Genomic DNA, 15,937 nt, shown 5'->3' on the forward strand with positions numbered 1-15,937 from the left:
CGATATTGCATCAAAAGAGGTATTGTAAGTAGCGATATTGCATTAAAGGATTTGGTAGGAGGAGATATTGCATTAAAGGGTTTGATAGGAATCGATATTACATGAAAAAGTTTTGTTAGTATCGATATTATATTAAAAAGTTTTTGTAAGTAGCGAACTGCATTAAAAGGCCAGGTTGTGTGAGTTGCGATACTGCGTTAGAAGGCGAGGTTTTGGAAGTTGTGAACTGCGTTATAAGGCGAGGTTGTGGAAGTTGCGAACTGTATTAAAAGGCCAGGTTGTGTGAGTTGGTTGTGCGATACTGCATTAGAAGGAGAGGCTGTGCAAGTTGCGATAATGCATAAAGTAGCGATAAAGAAGTATTAAGTAAATAATGAATATTAAAAATGAAAGAAAAAATTTGAATAAGCAGCAATTGACAGAATAAGAGAATTGTTTAAAATGAAAAAGTGTTCAATCTGATTTTAGATTTGACAAAATAAATTAATAGATCTTGAACGGTACGTACCTACGTCTTTTGTAATCCTAATACTATAATCTTAATAAGTATATATTCATTAAAATGAAAACAATATGATAAATATGAATAAAAATATAGTAATTAAATAAATAAATAAAAAACACCATTACTTATAAATAAAATAAATAAAAATAAAAGTAAATATCTATGCATTGTTGTTATTATTATATTGTAAGAATATTATTGTAATCAAATGTTAAGACTTCAGTGTTAAGATTTTAAGGCGGTAACAATTCCATTATTTTTCCGATAAACCAGTTAATTTTACTTTAAACAAAATCAGGTCTTAATGATAGATAAAGTATGTATAGGTATAATGTATCGTATGGAAACAAATATAATAATACAATTTTCATAAGAAACAGTTGTCATTACAGTTATTAAAATTGCTTTAAGTAGGTAATTGCTTTGTATGTGTAATTTTTAAAATTGTTACTTATCATCGATATCATATTATTGTTTTCGTTGCTAAGGATTATTTTAATAAAATGAATTAGAATTGATTATGTACGAACAAAAATACACTTTCATAATATACACGTAATACTGCATAATATTGTGATTTGTTAAATGAAATTTAGGTGACAATAATACAAATGAGGTTATAAAAAAATTAAGCAAAATTAAAAATTTTGAAAAAACCCACGACGGTAAAAATCTCATCGAAAAAGAATAAAATAACTCAAAACCCCCGACTTAACCCAATTATTATGTAACGAAATATTATATTAGACTTAAAAATACTTTCTAAAAAGAGTTGATATTTCGAGACATCGGTAATAGATATACTTAAGTACCTAAACAATGAATATGGATGTTTACAGTTTTTTCCTAACGTGTCTGTTTCTCGAAAATATACTTAAATGTAGCGATAATAATTTTACCATAATACATAACCGAGGAATATCCGTCGGGGGCTGCCATTAACCCAGCTAAAGTTTTTCTAGTGACGTGAATACAATTATTGAAGAATTGTAGATGTTTAACGACGACATAAAATACACTTATGAGTATGATTAAATTTTTGTTGAAATTTTATATAGAAAAGGCAGCCCCCGACGGATATTCCTCGGTTATGTATTATGGTAAAATTATTATCGCTACATTTAAGTATATTTTCGAGAAACAGACACGTTAGGAAAAAACTGTAAACATCCATATTCATTGTTTAGGTACTTAAGTATATCTATTACCGATGTCTCGAGATATCAACTCTTTTTAGAAAGTATTTTTAAGTCTAATATAATATTTCGTTACATAATAATTGGGTTAAGTCGGGGGTTTTGAGTTATTTTATTCTTTTTCGATGAGATTTTTACCGTCGTGGGTTTTTTCAAAATTTTTAATTTTGCTTAATTTTATTTCAGACTTTTTAGAGAGCATATACGAATCATAATCTATATAATGTGTAGGTAAGATCTCGCAAAACAATAAGTGTGATTCATCCTACCACATAATATTAAGTCCCTTATTATATATTATACAGTTGCTTTCTGTTTAAAGTTACCTCTATAACACTCATCTGAGAACATGCACCAATCACCCACGAACTCATTCCTGAAATCCGCATTGAAATCAGACAATACGTTTTAATTTTAATAATATTGCAATATAAACGTTTCACACTAATATAGCAGCGCCTCCTAGTGAGTTAATATCATAAGACTTATCTTAGACCATGCACCATTCAACTACGAACCCATTGCTGAAAACCGCATTGAAATCGGACAATTCGTTTTAATATTATTGCAATACTATTTTTCACTAATATTGTAGCACCCTCTAGTGAGTTAAAGACGTAATTTTTATTATTTGGGAACATGCAATAAGCTACCACGCACACATTGCTGAAAACAGAATTGTAATCGGACATTTCGTTTTGATTATATTGCAACATTGTTTTGCACTAATATTGTGGCGCCCCCTAGTGAGTTACAGCCATGACACCTGTCTAAAAACATGAATTCATCAAACACAAACCCGCTATTGAAAACCGCCTCAAAATCGGATCATTAGTTTAAAAGATAGGTGGTAACATTACTTTGCACAAACGCACACACAAACATCTCTCACCCTAAACGCATATAAATGCTCCGTTCCGTCGTGGGTAATAAATGTAATTAAAATTATACTAACCGTAATTAACAACACTTTGCTTTACTTAATATATAACATACATAAACTGCCTATATACGTCCCACTGCTGGGCACAGGCCTCCCCTCAATCAACCGGAGGGGGTATGGAGCATACTCCATCACGCTGCTCCACTGCGGGTTGGTGGAGGTGTTTTTACGGCTAATAGCCGGGACCAACGGCTTAACGTGCCCTCCGAAGCACAGAATCATCTTACTTTTTCGGACAATCAGGTGATTCAAGCCTGAAAAGTCCTTACCAAACAAAGGACAGTCTCACAAAGTGATTTCGACAATGTCCCCATCGGGAATCGAACCCGGAACACCAGATCGTGAGCCTAACGCTCTAACCACTAGACCACGGAGGCTGTTTACTTAATACTACCTGATTATTGAGTGATGGGTTCAACTTTATGAATTAAATGAGGATTAATTGGATGAATTTGATTCACTTGACCACACAATCCACGTGCCACTTATAGTCGATCTTGATTTTTCTTTAATCTTCGCCAATCACTTCGTATTAATTTATCTACAATTTATTCATTGTGATCTGGGATCTTCTCTGAAATCTGGCTCGAAGGACCATGAATATGCCATCAGGCAAAAAGGCATATCAATGCCTTTTTACTGATTTTTAAGGGATTTAGGTAGCAATGAAACAGCACCGTGTTCGACGTAATTACGTGTAATCAATGGAACCGAAAAAAAAAAACGCCTGTCAAAAACAATTAACTAATAAAAACTATTGCAAATAAATTGCTATTATAAATTGAAGAGGCGTTTCGGATAATATTTATTCTAAACACTAATATTGTGGCGCCCCCTAGTGAGTTACAGACATGACACTTGTCTAATAACATGAACTCATCAAACACAAACCCGTTATTGAAAACCGCATCAAAATCGGATTATTAGTTTAGAAGATAATTAATAACATTTCTTTGCACAAACGCACACACAAACATCTCTCACCCTAAACGCATATACCTGCTCCGTTCCGTCGTGGGTAAAAAATGACAGCGCGTCATTTCTTCGCATGGAGGTTGTTTGCAACAACGAGAGAGCAAGATGATCGGTATTACATGGCAAATGTACGCGCAAGAGCTCGCGTCTCATTTGATCCTTTGCTGGACCTCACGGATCAAGAATTTAGAAATAGATATCGATTCCCGAAGAAGGCCTTTAAATTTTTGTGCCAAGAGTTAAAACGGCTTACAAGATTAAGATCATCACAACGGGTTTCCTTAGAAACAAAGGTAAATTAAACTACAACCTACCTAAGTTAGGTATAATAATTTTGTTATAATATTGTATTTGCTTGGTTTTGGTAAAATTACAGGTACTTACTGCTCTATTTTTTTTTGCTTCTGGCTCATACCAACGGCCAGTGGGAGTTGCAAAGAACCTCTCACAAAAAATGTGCAGCGTGTACATAGAAGAGGTAACTCAGGCTCTGACCCATAAAAACATATTAAATAAATACATACGATTTCCTGACAATCCAGCTGCCCGACAAACAATAAGCCAAAGGTAATACAATACAAATACTTTATAACTGCATATTTACTTCAGTTACCTACATTATTCCATGGTCCACACTATTGTTTTTCAATTTGCATGCAATAATTAATTTGTTTGTTTTAGGTTTTACACCAAATATGGAATACCTGGAGTGATAGGCTGTATAGATGGGTCTCATTTTAAAATATTTGTACCCCACAAAGATGAGGAACACTTATATTATAGTCGCAAACACTACCATTCACTTAACGTATAAATGGTAAGTAATATACTAGTTTACATATTATTTTTTTCAACGTGTAATGACTGAGTCTCTACTAAGTACTCACTACTCTATACTAACTACATAAATAAAAGTTTATAATTGTTTTAATCATTTTAGGTATGTGATGACGAATACCGGATTTTAAATGTTAATTCCAAATGACAATGGGCACTTTTGTATGAAACTTGGTCCAAGAACCTCCACTGATGAGACTTATATGTAATGAAAGCTTATGCTTTCCCTATGAATCTGGCAAAGTTCTATCAGATTCTGTCCCGGGGTTCTTTTTTTACGGCCATGTTTGTCCTGGCTAAAAATGTGATAAAATACAGTGAGAGCTAACATCGACTCAAGATTTCTTGCTGGATAACTAAGTGTACATAAATAATTATGTATCATATTGTATATCATTTTAAAGAGAATCTTTTCCAGAATCCGAAACATAAAAAAAAAAACAAAAAAAATCTTTTTACCCACGACGGAACGGAGCAGGTATATGCGTTTAGGGTGAGAGATGTTTGTGTGTGCGTTTGTGCAAAGAAATGTTATTAATTATCTTCTAAACTAATAATCCGATTTTGATGCGGTTTTCAATAACGGGTTTGTGTTTGATGAGTTCATGTTATTAGACAAGTGTCATGTCTGTAACTCACTAGGGGGCGCCACAATATTAGTGTTTAGAATAAATATTATCCGAAACGCCTCTTCAATTTATAATAGCAATTTATTTGCAATAGTTTTTATTAGTTAATTGTTTTTGACAGGCGTTTTTTTTTTTCGGTTCCATTGATTACACGTAATTACGTCGAACACGGTGCTGTTTCATTGCTACCTAAATCCCTTAAAAATCAGTAAAAAGGCATTGATATGCCTTTTTGCCTGATGGCATATTCATGGTCCTTCGAGCCAGATTTCAGAGAAGATCCCAGATCACAATGAATAAATTGTAGATAAATTAATACGAAGTGATTGGCGAAGATTAAAGAAAAATCAAGATCGACTATAAGTGGCACGTGGATTGTGTGGTCAAGTGAATCAAATTCATCCAATTAATCCTCATTTAATTCATAAAGTTGAACCCATCACTCAATAATCAGGTAGTATTAAGTAAACAGCCTCCGTGGTCTAGTGGTTAGAGCGTTAGGCTCACGATCTGGTGTTCCGGGTTCGATTCCCGATGGGGACATTGTCGAAATCACTTTGTGAGACTGTCCTTTGTTTGGTAAGGACTTTTCAGGCTTGAATCACCTGATTGTCCGAAAAAGTAAGATGATTCTGTGCTTCGGAGGGCACGTTAAGCCGTTGGTCCCGGCTATTAGCCGTAAAAACACCTCCACCAACCCGCAGTGGAGCAGCGTGATGGAGTATGCTCCATACCCCCTCCGGTTGATTGAGGGGAGGCCTGTGCCCAGCAGTGGGACGTATATAGGCAGTTTATGTATGTTATATATTAAGTAAAGCAAAGTGTTGTTAATTACGGTTAGTATAATTTTAATTACATTTATTACCCACGACGGAACGGAGCATTTATATGCGTTTAGGGTGAGAGATGTTTGTGTGTGCGTTTGTGCAAAGTAATGTTACCACCTATCTTTTAAACTAATGATCCGATTTTGAGGCGGTTTTCAATAGCGGGTTTGTGTTTGATGAATTCATGTTTTTAGACAGGTGTCATGGCTGTAACTCACTAGGGGGCGCCACAATATTAGTGCAAAACAATGTTGCAATATAATCAAAACGAAATGTCCGATTACAATTCTGTTTTCAGCAATGTGTGCGTGGTAGCTTATTGCATGTTCCCAAATAATAAAAATTACGTCTTTAACTCACTAGAGGGTGCTACAATATTAGTGAAAAATAGTATTGCAATAATATTAAAACGAATTGTCCGATTTCAATGCGGTTTTCAGCAATGGGTTCGTAGTTGAATGGTGCATGGTCTAAGATAAGTCTTATGATATTAACTCACTAGGAGGCGCTGCTATATTAGTGTGAAACGTTTATATTGCAATATTATTAAAATTAAAACGTATTGTCTGATTTCAATGCGGATTTCAGGAATGAGTTCGTGGGTGATTGGTGCATGTTCTCAGATGAGTGTTATAGAGGTAACTTTAAACAGAAAGCAACTGTATAATATATAATAAGGGACTTAATATTATGTGGTAGGATGAATCACACTTATTGTTTTGCGAGATCTTACCTACACATTATATAGATTATGATTCGTATATGCTCTCTAAAAAGTCTGAAATAAAATTAAGCAAAATTAAAAATTTTGAAAAAACCCACGACGGTAAAAATCTCATCGAAAAAGAATAAAATAACTCAAAACCCCCGACTTAACCCAATTATTATGTAACGAAATATTATATTAGACTTAAAAATACTTTCTAAAAAGAGTTGATATCTCGAGACATCGGTAATAGATATACTTAAGTACCTAAACAATGAATATGGATGTTTACAGTTTTTTCCTAACGTGTCTGTTTCTCGAAAATATACTTAAATGTAGCGATAATAATTTTACCATAATACATAACCGAGGAATATCCGTCGGGGGCTGCCTTTTCTATATAAAATTTCAACAAAAATTTAATCATACTCATAAGTGTATTTTATGTCGTCGTTAAACATCTACAATTCTTCAATAATTGTATTCACGTCACTAGAAAAACTTTAGCTGGGTTAATGGCAGCCAATAATAATGGCAATAATGGCAATATATCTATTACCGATGTCTCGAAATATCAACTCTTTTTAGAAAGTATTTTTAAGTCTAATATAATATTTCGTTACATAATAATTGGGTTAAGTCGGGGGTTTTGAGTTATTTTATTCTTTTTCGATGAGATTTTTACCGTCGTGGGTTTTTTCAAAATTTTTAATTTTGCTTAATTTTTTGTTAGCGAATTATAGTCAATTTATATCTGCAGCGCCATTGTTTCTCGGTAGCTAAGTTCAAGTTTCATGCCTTTTACCCCTTCCAAAAGTATCTTACCGATTTTTTTTATATTGCTTCCGGAATTTGATCTGAGTGATAATAACAAGAAAAATAAATAAACACCTCTCCGATAGAGACCGCCTAAGCTATTGCCTATTGCAAGAAATCGTCATCATTAGCAAGTCATTACGGTATTGCATATAAGCTTATCAGCAACTTGGAACTTGGTCCAAGAACCTCCACTGGTGAGACTTGCATGTAATGATAGCTTATACTTGTCCTATGATTCTGGCAAAGTTCTATAAAACTCTGTCCTAGGGTTTTTTTACGGCCAAGTTTGTCCTGAGTGTACAGTAGTGGACTGCAAAATCACCTCAGGATTTGTTGTCGAAAAACTATTTAACTAAGTCTATATACATAATTATATATCATAATGTATATCAATTTTAAAGGGGAAGGTTATCAGAATCAGAAACACAAATAAAATGCATTATGTAAACGACTTTTAGCCAACTCACGTCCGTAGCACCATTTTTCTTAGCAGCTACGTACGAGTTTCGCGCCTTCCAACCTTTCCAAAGGAGCCCAATCATTTTTTCCTTCTTCTGATATTGCATTCTTAACCTGACAAGTGACAACAAAGAAAAAAAATAATAAAAAAAATAAGAAGAAATAAAATAGATACCATTCCGATAGCGGCCGCGTAAGCTATGGACCTATTGCAAGATAACGTACTCAAAGGCTAGTCATTATAATCCAACAGACGTAACATAATTAGAATGCGGCGGGACGGAAATGTAGTACATCGCCTTATGCGAAAGAGACGAAATATGTGTCTCTTTAACACTAACAGTATATAGCTTAGTACGAGAGAAACAAGAAATAAGTCATTCTAATCAAGATGCAATGTAATGACTCTATTGTATACAAAAGAAACACATTTATTAAACAAGTTCAGGCAATAACTGGTGCAAAAGGCGGCTTTATTGCCAAGGTAGCAATTACTACCAGGCAACCTTACGTTTACGATACGTTTGTTGTACCATTCGGCATTGTTTATAAGACAAGATATAAGCCTGGATTAATAAAACAAGATTGTGGTGAAAGAAAACATACTACATTTGCGTCCTCCCGCATTCTAATCATGTTACGTCTGTTGGATTATAATGACTACCCTTTGAGTACGTTATCTTGCAATAGGTCCATAGCTTACGCGGCCTCTATCGGAATGGTATCTATTTTATTTCTTGTTGTTGTCACTTGTCAGGTTAAGAATGATTCTTCGTGCCGTGGTCGAGTTATGATGACCGGAATCCTCCCAACGCGCGGCCAATGCCTTGGGCAAGTGGTTTCGCAAATGGAGAATCGAGGTAAACCCGGAGAAAAGTGCAGCGGTGTACTTTTCAAAGGGCTATTATAACACGCCACGGTCACGCCGTCAACTTAAAATCATTAAGATGTTTGGCAAGCCGATCCCTTGGGAGGAGCAAGTCAAATATCTCGGCGTAGTCTTAGATAGACGTCTTACTTTCAAGGCCCATATCAAACGTGTGCGCGATCGCGCCGCGTTTGTAATGGGCCGTCTTCACTGTCTTCTTAACAAGCGAAGTAAATTGTCCCTTAGGAATAAGGTGAAAATCTACACGACTTGCATCCGTCCGATCATGACCTATGCAGGGGTAGTTTTCGCTCATGCGAGTCCCTCTCAAATCCACCGTCTACAGGTAATACAAAATCGTTTCATGCGGAAAGCCACGGGAGCTCCGTGGTTCCTTCGCAATGAAAATCTGCACATTGACCTAGGTCTGCCAACCATTGCCCAATGGCTCAAATTAGCTTCCAAACGTTTTTTCGATTCTGCTCCGCACCACCCAAATCCCCTGGTAGTTGCGGCTTCCGAATACATCCCGCTTAGGGACGATACCGACCCCGCCGGCGTGGTCGACGATTTCCCTCATTCAGCGCTTATCGCTATCGACCCACTAGGGTCGATTAATTCTTTCAAATATTTTTCCTCTCAGACGACGCCCTGAGCCGAGGTTCGCGCCCAACTGGGCACCCTCAGGCCTGTTGTCTTAAACGTTGTACCGGGTGAGAGCCTTCAGCGCTCCCCATTTGTCCGGCCAAGTAGTTAATGCCATCTGCGGCAAATCTACAATAAGTCACGTCAAAAAAAAAAAAAAAAAAAAAAAAAAAAAGGTTAAGAATGCAATATCAGAAGAAGGAAAAAATGATTGGGCTTCTTTGGAAAGGTTGGAAGGCGCGAAACTCGTACGTAGCTGCTGAGAAAAATGGTGCTACGGACGTGAGTTGGCTAAAAGTCGTTTACATACTTAATGCATTTTTTTTATTTGTGTTTCTGATTCTGATAACCTTCCCCTTTAAAATTGATATACATTATGATATATAATTATGTATATAGACTTAGTTAAATAGTTTTTCGACAACAAATCCTGAGGTGATTTTGCAGTCCACTACTGTACACTCAGGACAAACATGGCCGTAAAAAAACCCTAGGACAGAGTTTTATAGAACTTTGCCAGAATCATAGGACAAGTATAAGCTATCATTACATGCAAGTCTCACCAGTGGAGGTTCTTGGACCAAGTTCCAAGTTGCTGATAAGCTTATAATATGCAATACCGTAATGACTTGCTAATGATGACGATTTCTTGCAATAGGCAATAGCTTAGGCGGTCTCTATCGGAGAGGTGTCTATTTATTTTTCTTGTTATTATCACTCAGATCAAATTCCGGAAGCAATATAAAAAAAATCGGTAAGATACTTCTGGAAGAGGTAAAAGGCATGAAACTTGAACTTAGCTACCGAGAAACAATGGCGCTGCAGATGCAAATTGACTATAATTCGCTTACATAAAGACATTTTTTTTTTTTTATGTTTCGGATTCTGGAAAAGATCCTCTTTAAAATGATATACAATATGATACATAATTATTTATGTAGACTTAGTTATCCAGCAACAAATCTTGAGCCGATTTTAGCTCCCACTGTATTTTATCACATTTTTAGCCAGGACAAACATGGCCGTAAAAAAAGAACCCCGGGACAGAATCTGATAGAACTTTGCCAGATTCATAGAGAAAGCATAAGCTTTCATTACATATAAGTCTCATCAGTGGAGGTTCTTGGACCAGATTCGCCCATTCTCCTTTGGGGGTGCCAACCATGACTCCTTCATTTGGGAAAACAGTGCAGTAAATCCATACATGCAGTCGTTGCACCAAAATGGAGATGCGTTTTGGCTGTTAGGTGAAGTATTTAAAATGATGTACTAAATTATTGTCAATTTGATAATTGATGTAGATTGTATTTGATAATTATTTAATTAAAAATAAAAATAATAATAAAAAAGTTTATTCAGGTAAAATCTACGACACACATATACATTTACAACATGATGATATACACACATTAATTATGCCCTTACCACATGATTATTCCTTCCAGGTGATTCTGGTTACCCACAACGCCCATGGCTAATGACACCAATATTGGATGCTGCTCCAGGCACAGCAGAAGCAAATTATAATGAAAAACATATGACAGCCAGAGTAGTGATTGAAAATACATTTGGCAGATTGAAAAATCGGTGGCGTTGTTTACATAAGGATAGAGTTCTGCATTATAGACCAGTCAAATGTGCAAGAATTATACTGGCCTGTTGTGTCTTATACAACTTAGGTCTCAATTTTGGCACTACAAACATGGAGGATGGAGATGAAAACAGAGGTAGCCATCTTATTATAACCATTCTTTATATTAACATTGATGCCATATAGAATAGAATAGAATCATTTATTTATTTGGCTAGACCAATTTTATTATTTCCAAAACTTTCTCATTTTCATTGGTGTATTTACCAACATATTATGTTTAATTTTACACAATAATTTATTTCTAGATCTGATACACGACTCGCAGAGGGATGAAAATGTATATTCTCAAACTGGGGAATCCACTGACTTATTAAGAGGTAGAGTATTGAGAGAACAATTAGTAAGAAGAATGCAATAAATGAATTTGTATTGGATAGTAGAAGTTGCCTGTAAATAGTTGACGAGATACTTGTTTTCATATTTTGTAAAATTAAGTCCTTTTATGATTGTGTCATTACATAAAGTTCTTCTATGTTTAAAAATATATCTTGTATGTATATATGTGATAAATAAAAAATCTTTTTATTTATGTTCAATTGGTATTATTCTTTATTTAACTAACAAACTAATGATGAAATACTTATACAACTATGAGGTATGGTAAGCTACTAATCTAATTTAATCTTTACAAAATTTATTTACTACCTTATCAACTAAATCTAATACTCTAGAACCTAAAGCTAGCCATGCCCTCTGCGTTTCCACCTCCATTTCCCGTACCCGGTTTTTGTCTCTTGCCATTTCCACATTATCACGATGCTGCTGTATCTTGAACTTCCTCCATTCTTCATCAGAATGGAGGAAATGTTGAGCCGCCTGCTCTGTTTGTGTTGGCCTTACGAGTCTCCTAGGTGATGGTCTTGTTCGAGAGACTCTTGGCCTGATACTGCGGCGAGGTGTTGTTTGCCCAGAGAGAGCAGGCTGTGCCTGAGTTGCATCAGCATGTGGTGGTGGAACTGGTGAGATCCGGTTTTCTGCATCTGAAAAATTAACACCTGATATTAATGAATTAAACAGATGTCAAAAATAACATTAAAATTAACTATAAGCTCTTGTAACTACAGGGTCTAAAATAAATTATTACATATTAATGGAAGTTTACCTTTTATAGAACTTTTTTAATTCCCTTAATTCTTACTTAATTAACTTAATTCCCTATTATTTTCATTAAGTATATAATATAACTATAGTATTATTTTTAAAATATTTTGCTTACTTTCTACTATTACAACAGCCTCTACGTGGTGAGGAGGTGGAGACGTAGGAGGTGGCATTTGGACTGGGGGTTGTGGTCTGCTATCTCGCCTAGATGGTCCAGGCTCGTTCAATGAATCAGTGCCTAAAATATGAAATTATATAAATATGTTATTAAGAATATCCTTATTTAAATACTTTTTGTTTCACTTCTCTGCTGGACTGGTAATAAAGAAACAAGATAGAGTGCATGCAGCTGCTTATCTTGCCGTGCATGTGGTAAAATCCAGGAAAATGTCCTATCAAACATGATGAACCATCTGTATGGGGATGCGCTAATCCCCTGCGACCATACCATTCATCATTATTCATCTCAGGACTATGTATCCAAAGTGGCTGCAAATACTCTTCTGAATATTTGCGGCAGTGCCCACCCCTTTGGGGAGCATGGATGTGAGTTTATGTATTTTAGGTTCTCATCTCTTTGTTTTCATTATGATTGTATTCTCTGATTGTTTTAGAAAATCTAGGAGGTCCACGGCTCAGTCACAATTACGACAATACCTTCTACAGATATTTATAATAGTTAACATTTTAAGAAGTTATAATAGCATACAAACGATTTACTTAAAGTAATATATTACTTACACTCTGCGATTTGTATTATTTGAATGTCTTCAGCTTGGGTACTTCCAGAAGGCGATGGTAGCCTTATTTCTTCAACAGGGTCTGGCATATTTCTTTCAATATTAATCTCCTGAAAAAGGTTAATACATATTTTATACATGCTAGCCCATCACCTAGACAGCACAAGATCCTTTTCCTTTAGTCACCTTATGCATAACCCACAGGAGGAAATACAGTGCTGCTATTCCTAGCAACAAAATATACCGAGACAAGACATGTAGAATAATAAATATAATTACCTGTGAAAAACCTCCCTCTGCCACTGCCAAGCCTGTTGCAGCCTGCATACCAATAAGATTTAGGACTCTTTGTTCTAAATCTATTAACTTAATTGTTAGGGCAAGCCCACCACCAGTACCTGAGGCTGCTCGGTGGATACGAGCAGCTTTTTTTTTTGTATTATTTTTTAAGTCACTCCACACCTTGAAATAAGCAAAAAACAAAGATATATACATAAATTAACCCTTTACCATATCGCTCAAAAATAAGTTATTTATTATTAACTAACCTTTTTCCACTTTTCAGTGGTTTTTGTGTCACCACTTCCATCGCTATTTAGAAATGTAGTTAATTCCTCCCACCGTCTAATTGTAGTCATCCTGCCTCTAGCATTGGTGGAGGGTTTGCTTAAATCTCCATGCCTATATAGCACAATCATAACACAATGAGAAATTGAATCACGAAGCCATTACAAATTTCCAAAAAACTTCACTGTAGTAATATGTGTAATTAATAACATTCAATCTTATTTGAACTTACTCCTGCATAAACGTCACCATTAATTCGAATTGTGATGAACTAGTTCTCATTCTTATTGGTTTTAGACAAAGGTCTTTGGTTTTAGAAAACACGAAACTCAAAATGAAAACAAACAAATCAAAACGACGCGACACGACGACCCAAACAATAACAATAACAAACAATGGCGGAATGCGATAATCCGTTTAGTTTTGAGAGATCTAGCAACGTCTATATGAGTAATATGTAACACATTCTTCTAAATTTGGTAGGCTTATTTGAAGACGCTTCAAAGCTGCCAACTTAAGAAATACAGTAAACGCAACTCACGGTGAGCAAACGGCGATCGAGTAGTAACACTCGATGGTTTCTCGCACTCGCGTGTTTTCGATAGTCGATGCGTTTGACGTTAGCTCGATTAACGCGATAGTAAAGTTACTCGATTGGTTTTATGAAACTCGCACTAGACATACAGGACTCCGCCCTGGGGGCAGCCCTGAGCAACCTTCAGGTCGAGGGTTGTGTCCATGAGCTTCGTTCTTACTATCCTTGTTGTCAACATTGACTCTACCCAGTTTACAGTTGTACTGTCAATGTTGCGGGCTTCCATGCTCCGGATCATGACCTCTGTAGAGGTGTTATCAAAAGCGCCCTCAATATCCAGAAAGGCACATAGGGCAATTTCCTTGTCCTCGATTGCCTTTTCCAGACGATCAGTCAGTTCCATAAGTGCCGACTCGGTTGATTTACCTTTTTGGTAAGCATGTTGCTTTACATGTAGGGGATTTAGTTTTATATATGTGTCCCTAATATGTATGTTAATTACCTTCTCCATTGTCTTCAGTAAGAATGAGATAAGACTTATTGGTCTATATGACTTTGGTTGTGATGGGTCCTTATCCCCTCCTTTGGGAATGTAGATCACCTTTACCTGTCGCCAAAGGCTGGGCAGATATCCCCAGGCAAGACTAGCCCTGAAGATTTTGACCACAACTCCTAAGATGATGCTCTTCCCTTGCTGTAGTAGAGCAGGGAAGATATCATCAACCCCGCTGGATTTGTAGGGTTTATTCCCATTGGCCACCACCCTGTTTACCACCACTGGTGGCTCGTGACACACGACATTAAATATTTTCCCATCCGCCACCAGTGGTGGTCTACGGGAACAATCTTTTTAGGGTATACCCACTGGCCACCACTCTTGGCCACCACTGGTGGCTAGTGACACTACATTAAATTACATTCCCATTGGCCACCTTGATAACTGAGATATATTATTAATTATTTAGTATTACTAATATATTAAAAAAACAAATATTCTTGTTTTAAAATCAACATTTATACTAATAATTATTAGCACAGTTTGAATCAAATTATAATTAAATATAGTATTGTAAATATTGCTATAAACAAAATAATTATGTATGATACAATGATTTGTAAATAGAACCAAATTAAAATTATTATTATCACAGCTTAAATCACATGTATGATACAATGATTTGTAAATAGGACCAAATTAAAATTATTACTATCACAGCTTAAATCACATGTTTTACAACAATTATTTGATACTTATCTATGTTTCATGTACATACTTTAAACAATAATCAATAATAGATAGTTCTTAATAGTCACAGAATCAACAACGAATAGACTTTTAAAAATTAAAATAAAATTGAATTATAATACATACATTGATTTGCAAATAGGACCAATTTAAAATTGTTATCATCACAGTTTAAATCACATGTTTTACAACAATTGTTTTATACTTATCTATGTTTCATCTACATACAAATTTAAACTATAATCAGCAATAGAAAGTTCCTAATAGTCAGAGTGTAGTAACAATGAATATATTTTTTAACTTTTTGTTTATAGCAATATTTACAATACTATATTTAATTATAATTTGATTCAAACTGTGCTAATAATTAATAATATAAATGTTGATTTTAAAACAAGAATATTTGTTTTTTTAATATATTAGTAATACTAAATAATTAATAATATATCTCAGTTATCAAGGTGGCCAATGGGAATGTAATTTAATGTAGTGTCACTAGCCACCAGTGGTGGCCAAGAGTGGTGGCCAATGGGTATACCCTAAAAAGATTGTTGCCGTAGACCACCACTGGTGGCGGATGGGAAAATATTTAAGGTCGTGTGTCACGGGCCACCAGTGGTGGTAAACAGGGTGGTGGCCAATGGGAATAAACCATTTGTAGGGCTTGAAGCTGTCAATCGCCCAC

At 35.4% G+C, this 15,937-nt stretch overlaps 2 protein-coding genes and 1 pseudogene across 3 annotated transcripts; 2 read left to right on the forward strand and 1 right to left on the reverse strand.

Moving 5' to 3' along the window:
- The first annotated feature begins 3,669 nt into the window (after window positions 1-3,669).
- On the forward strand, window positions 3,670-4,752 carry LOC126381197 (putative nuclease HARBI1; annotated as a pseudogene).
- Window positions 4,753-10,563: 5,811 nt separating this feature from the next.
- LOC126381190 (putative nuclease HARBI1) lies at window positions 10,564-11,434 on the forward strand. Its single transcript, XM_050030711.1, has 3 exons — window positions 10,564-10,656; window positions 10,855-11,136; window positions 11,309-11,434. Exons 1-3 carry the CDS (start codon window positions 10,614-10,616, stop codon window positions 11,419-11,421), a joined length of 438 nt encoding a protein of 145 aa, XP_049886668.1. The 5' UTR covers window positions 10,564-10,613; the 3' UTR covers window positions 11,422-11,434.
- A 95-nt stretch (window positions 11,435-11,529) lies between these two features.
- On the reverse strand, window positions 11,530-13,916 carry LOC126381186 (REST corepressor 2-like). 2 transcript variants are annotated; one of them, XM_050030706.1, is made up of 6 exons: window positions 13,704-13,916; window positions 13,453-13,585; window positions 13,184-13,366; window positions 12,906-13,014; window positions 12,280-12,402; window positions 11,530-12,043 (listed from the first exon to the last, which is right to left on the reverse strand). In XM_050030706.1, the coding sequence occupies exons 1-6, from the start codon at window positions 13,751-13,753 to the stop codon at window positions 11,682-11,684; spliced, it is 960 nt and encodes a 319-aa protein (XP_049886663.1). In that variant the 5' UTR covers window positions 13,754-13,916; the 3' UTR covers window positions 11,530-11,681. The 2 variants fall into 2 exon arrangements, with proteins under 2 accessions (XP_049886663.1, XP_049886665.1); XM_050030708.1 differs by lacking the exon at window positions 13,184-13,366 and having other exon boundaries at window positions 11,532-12,043.
- Window positions 13,917-15,937: the final 2,021 nt, after the last annotated feature.

Source organism: Pectinophora gossypiella, unplaced genomic scaffold (genome assembly GCF_024362695.1).
Source record: "Pectinophora gossypiella unplaced genomic scaffold, ilPecGoss1.1 Pgos_39, whole genome shotgun sequence".
Taxonomy (NCBI): Eukaryota; Metazoa; Arthropoda; class Insecta; order Lepidoptera; family Gelechiidae; genus Pectinophora; species Pectinophora gossypiella.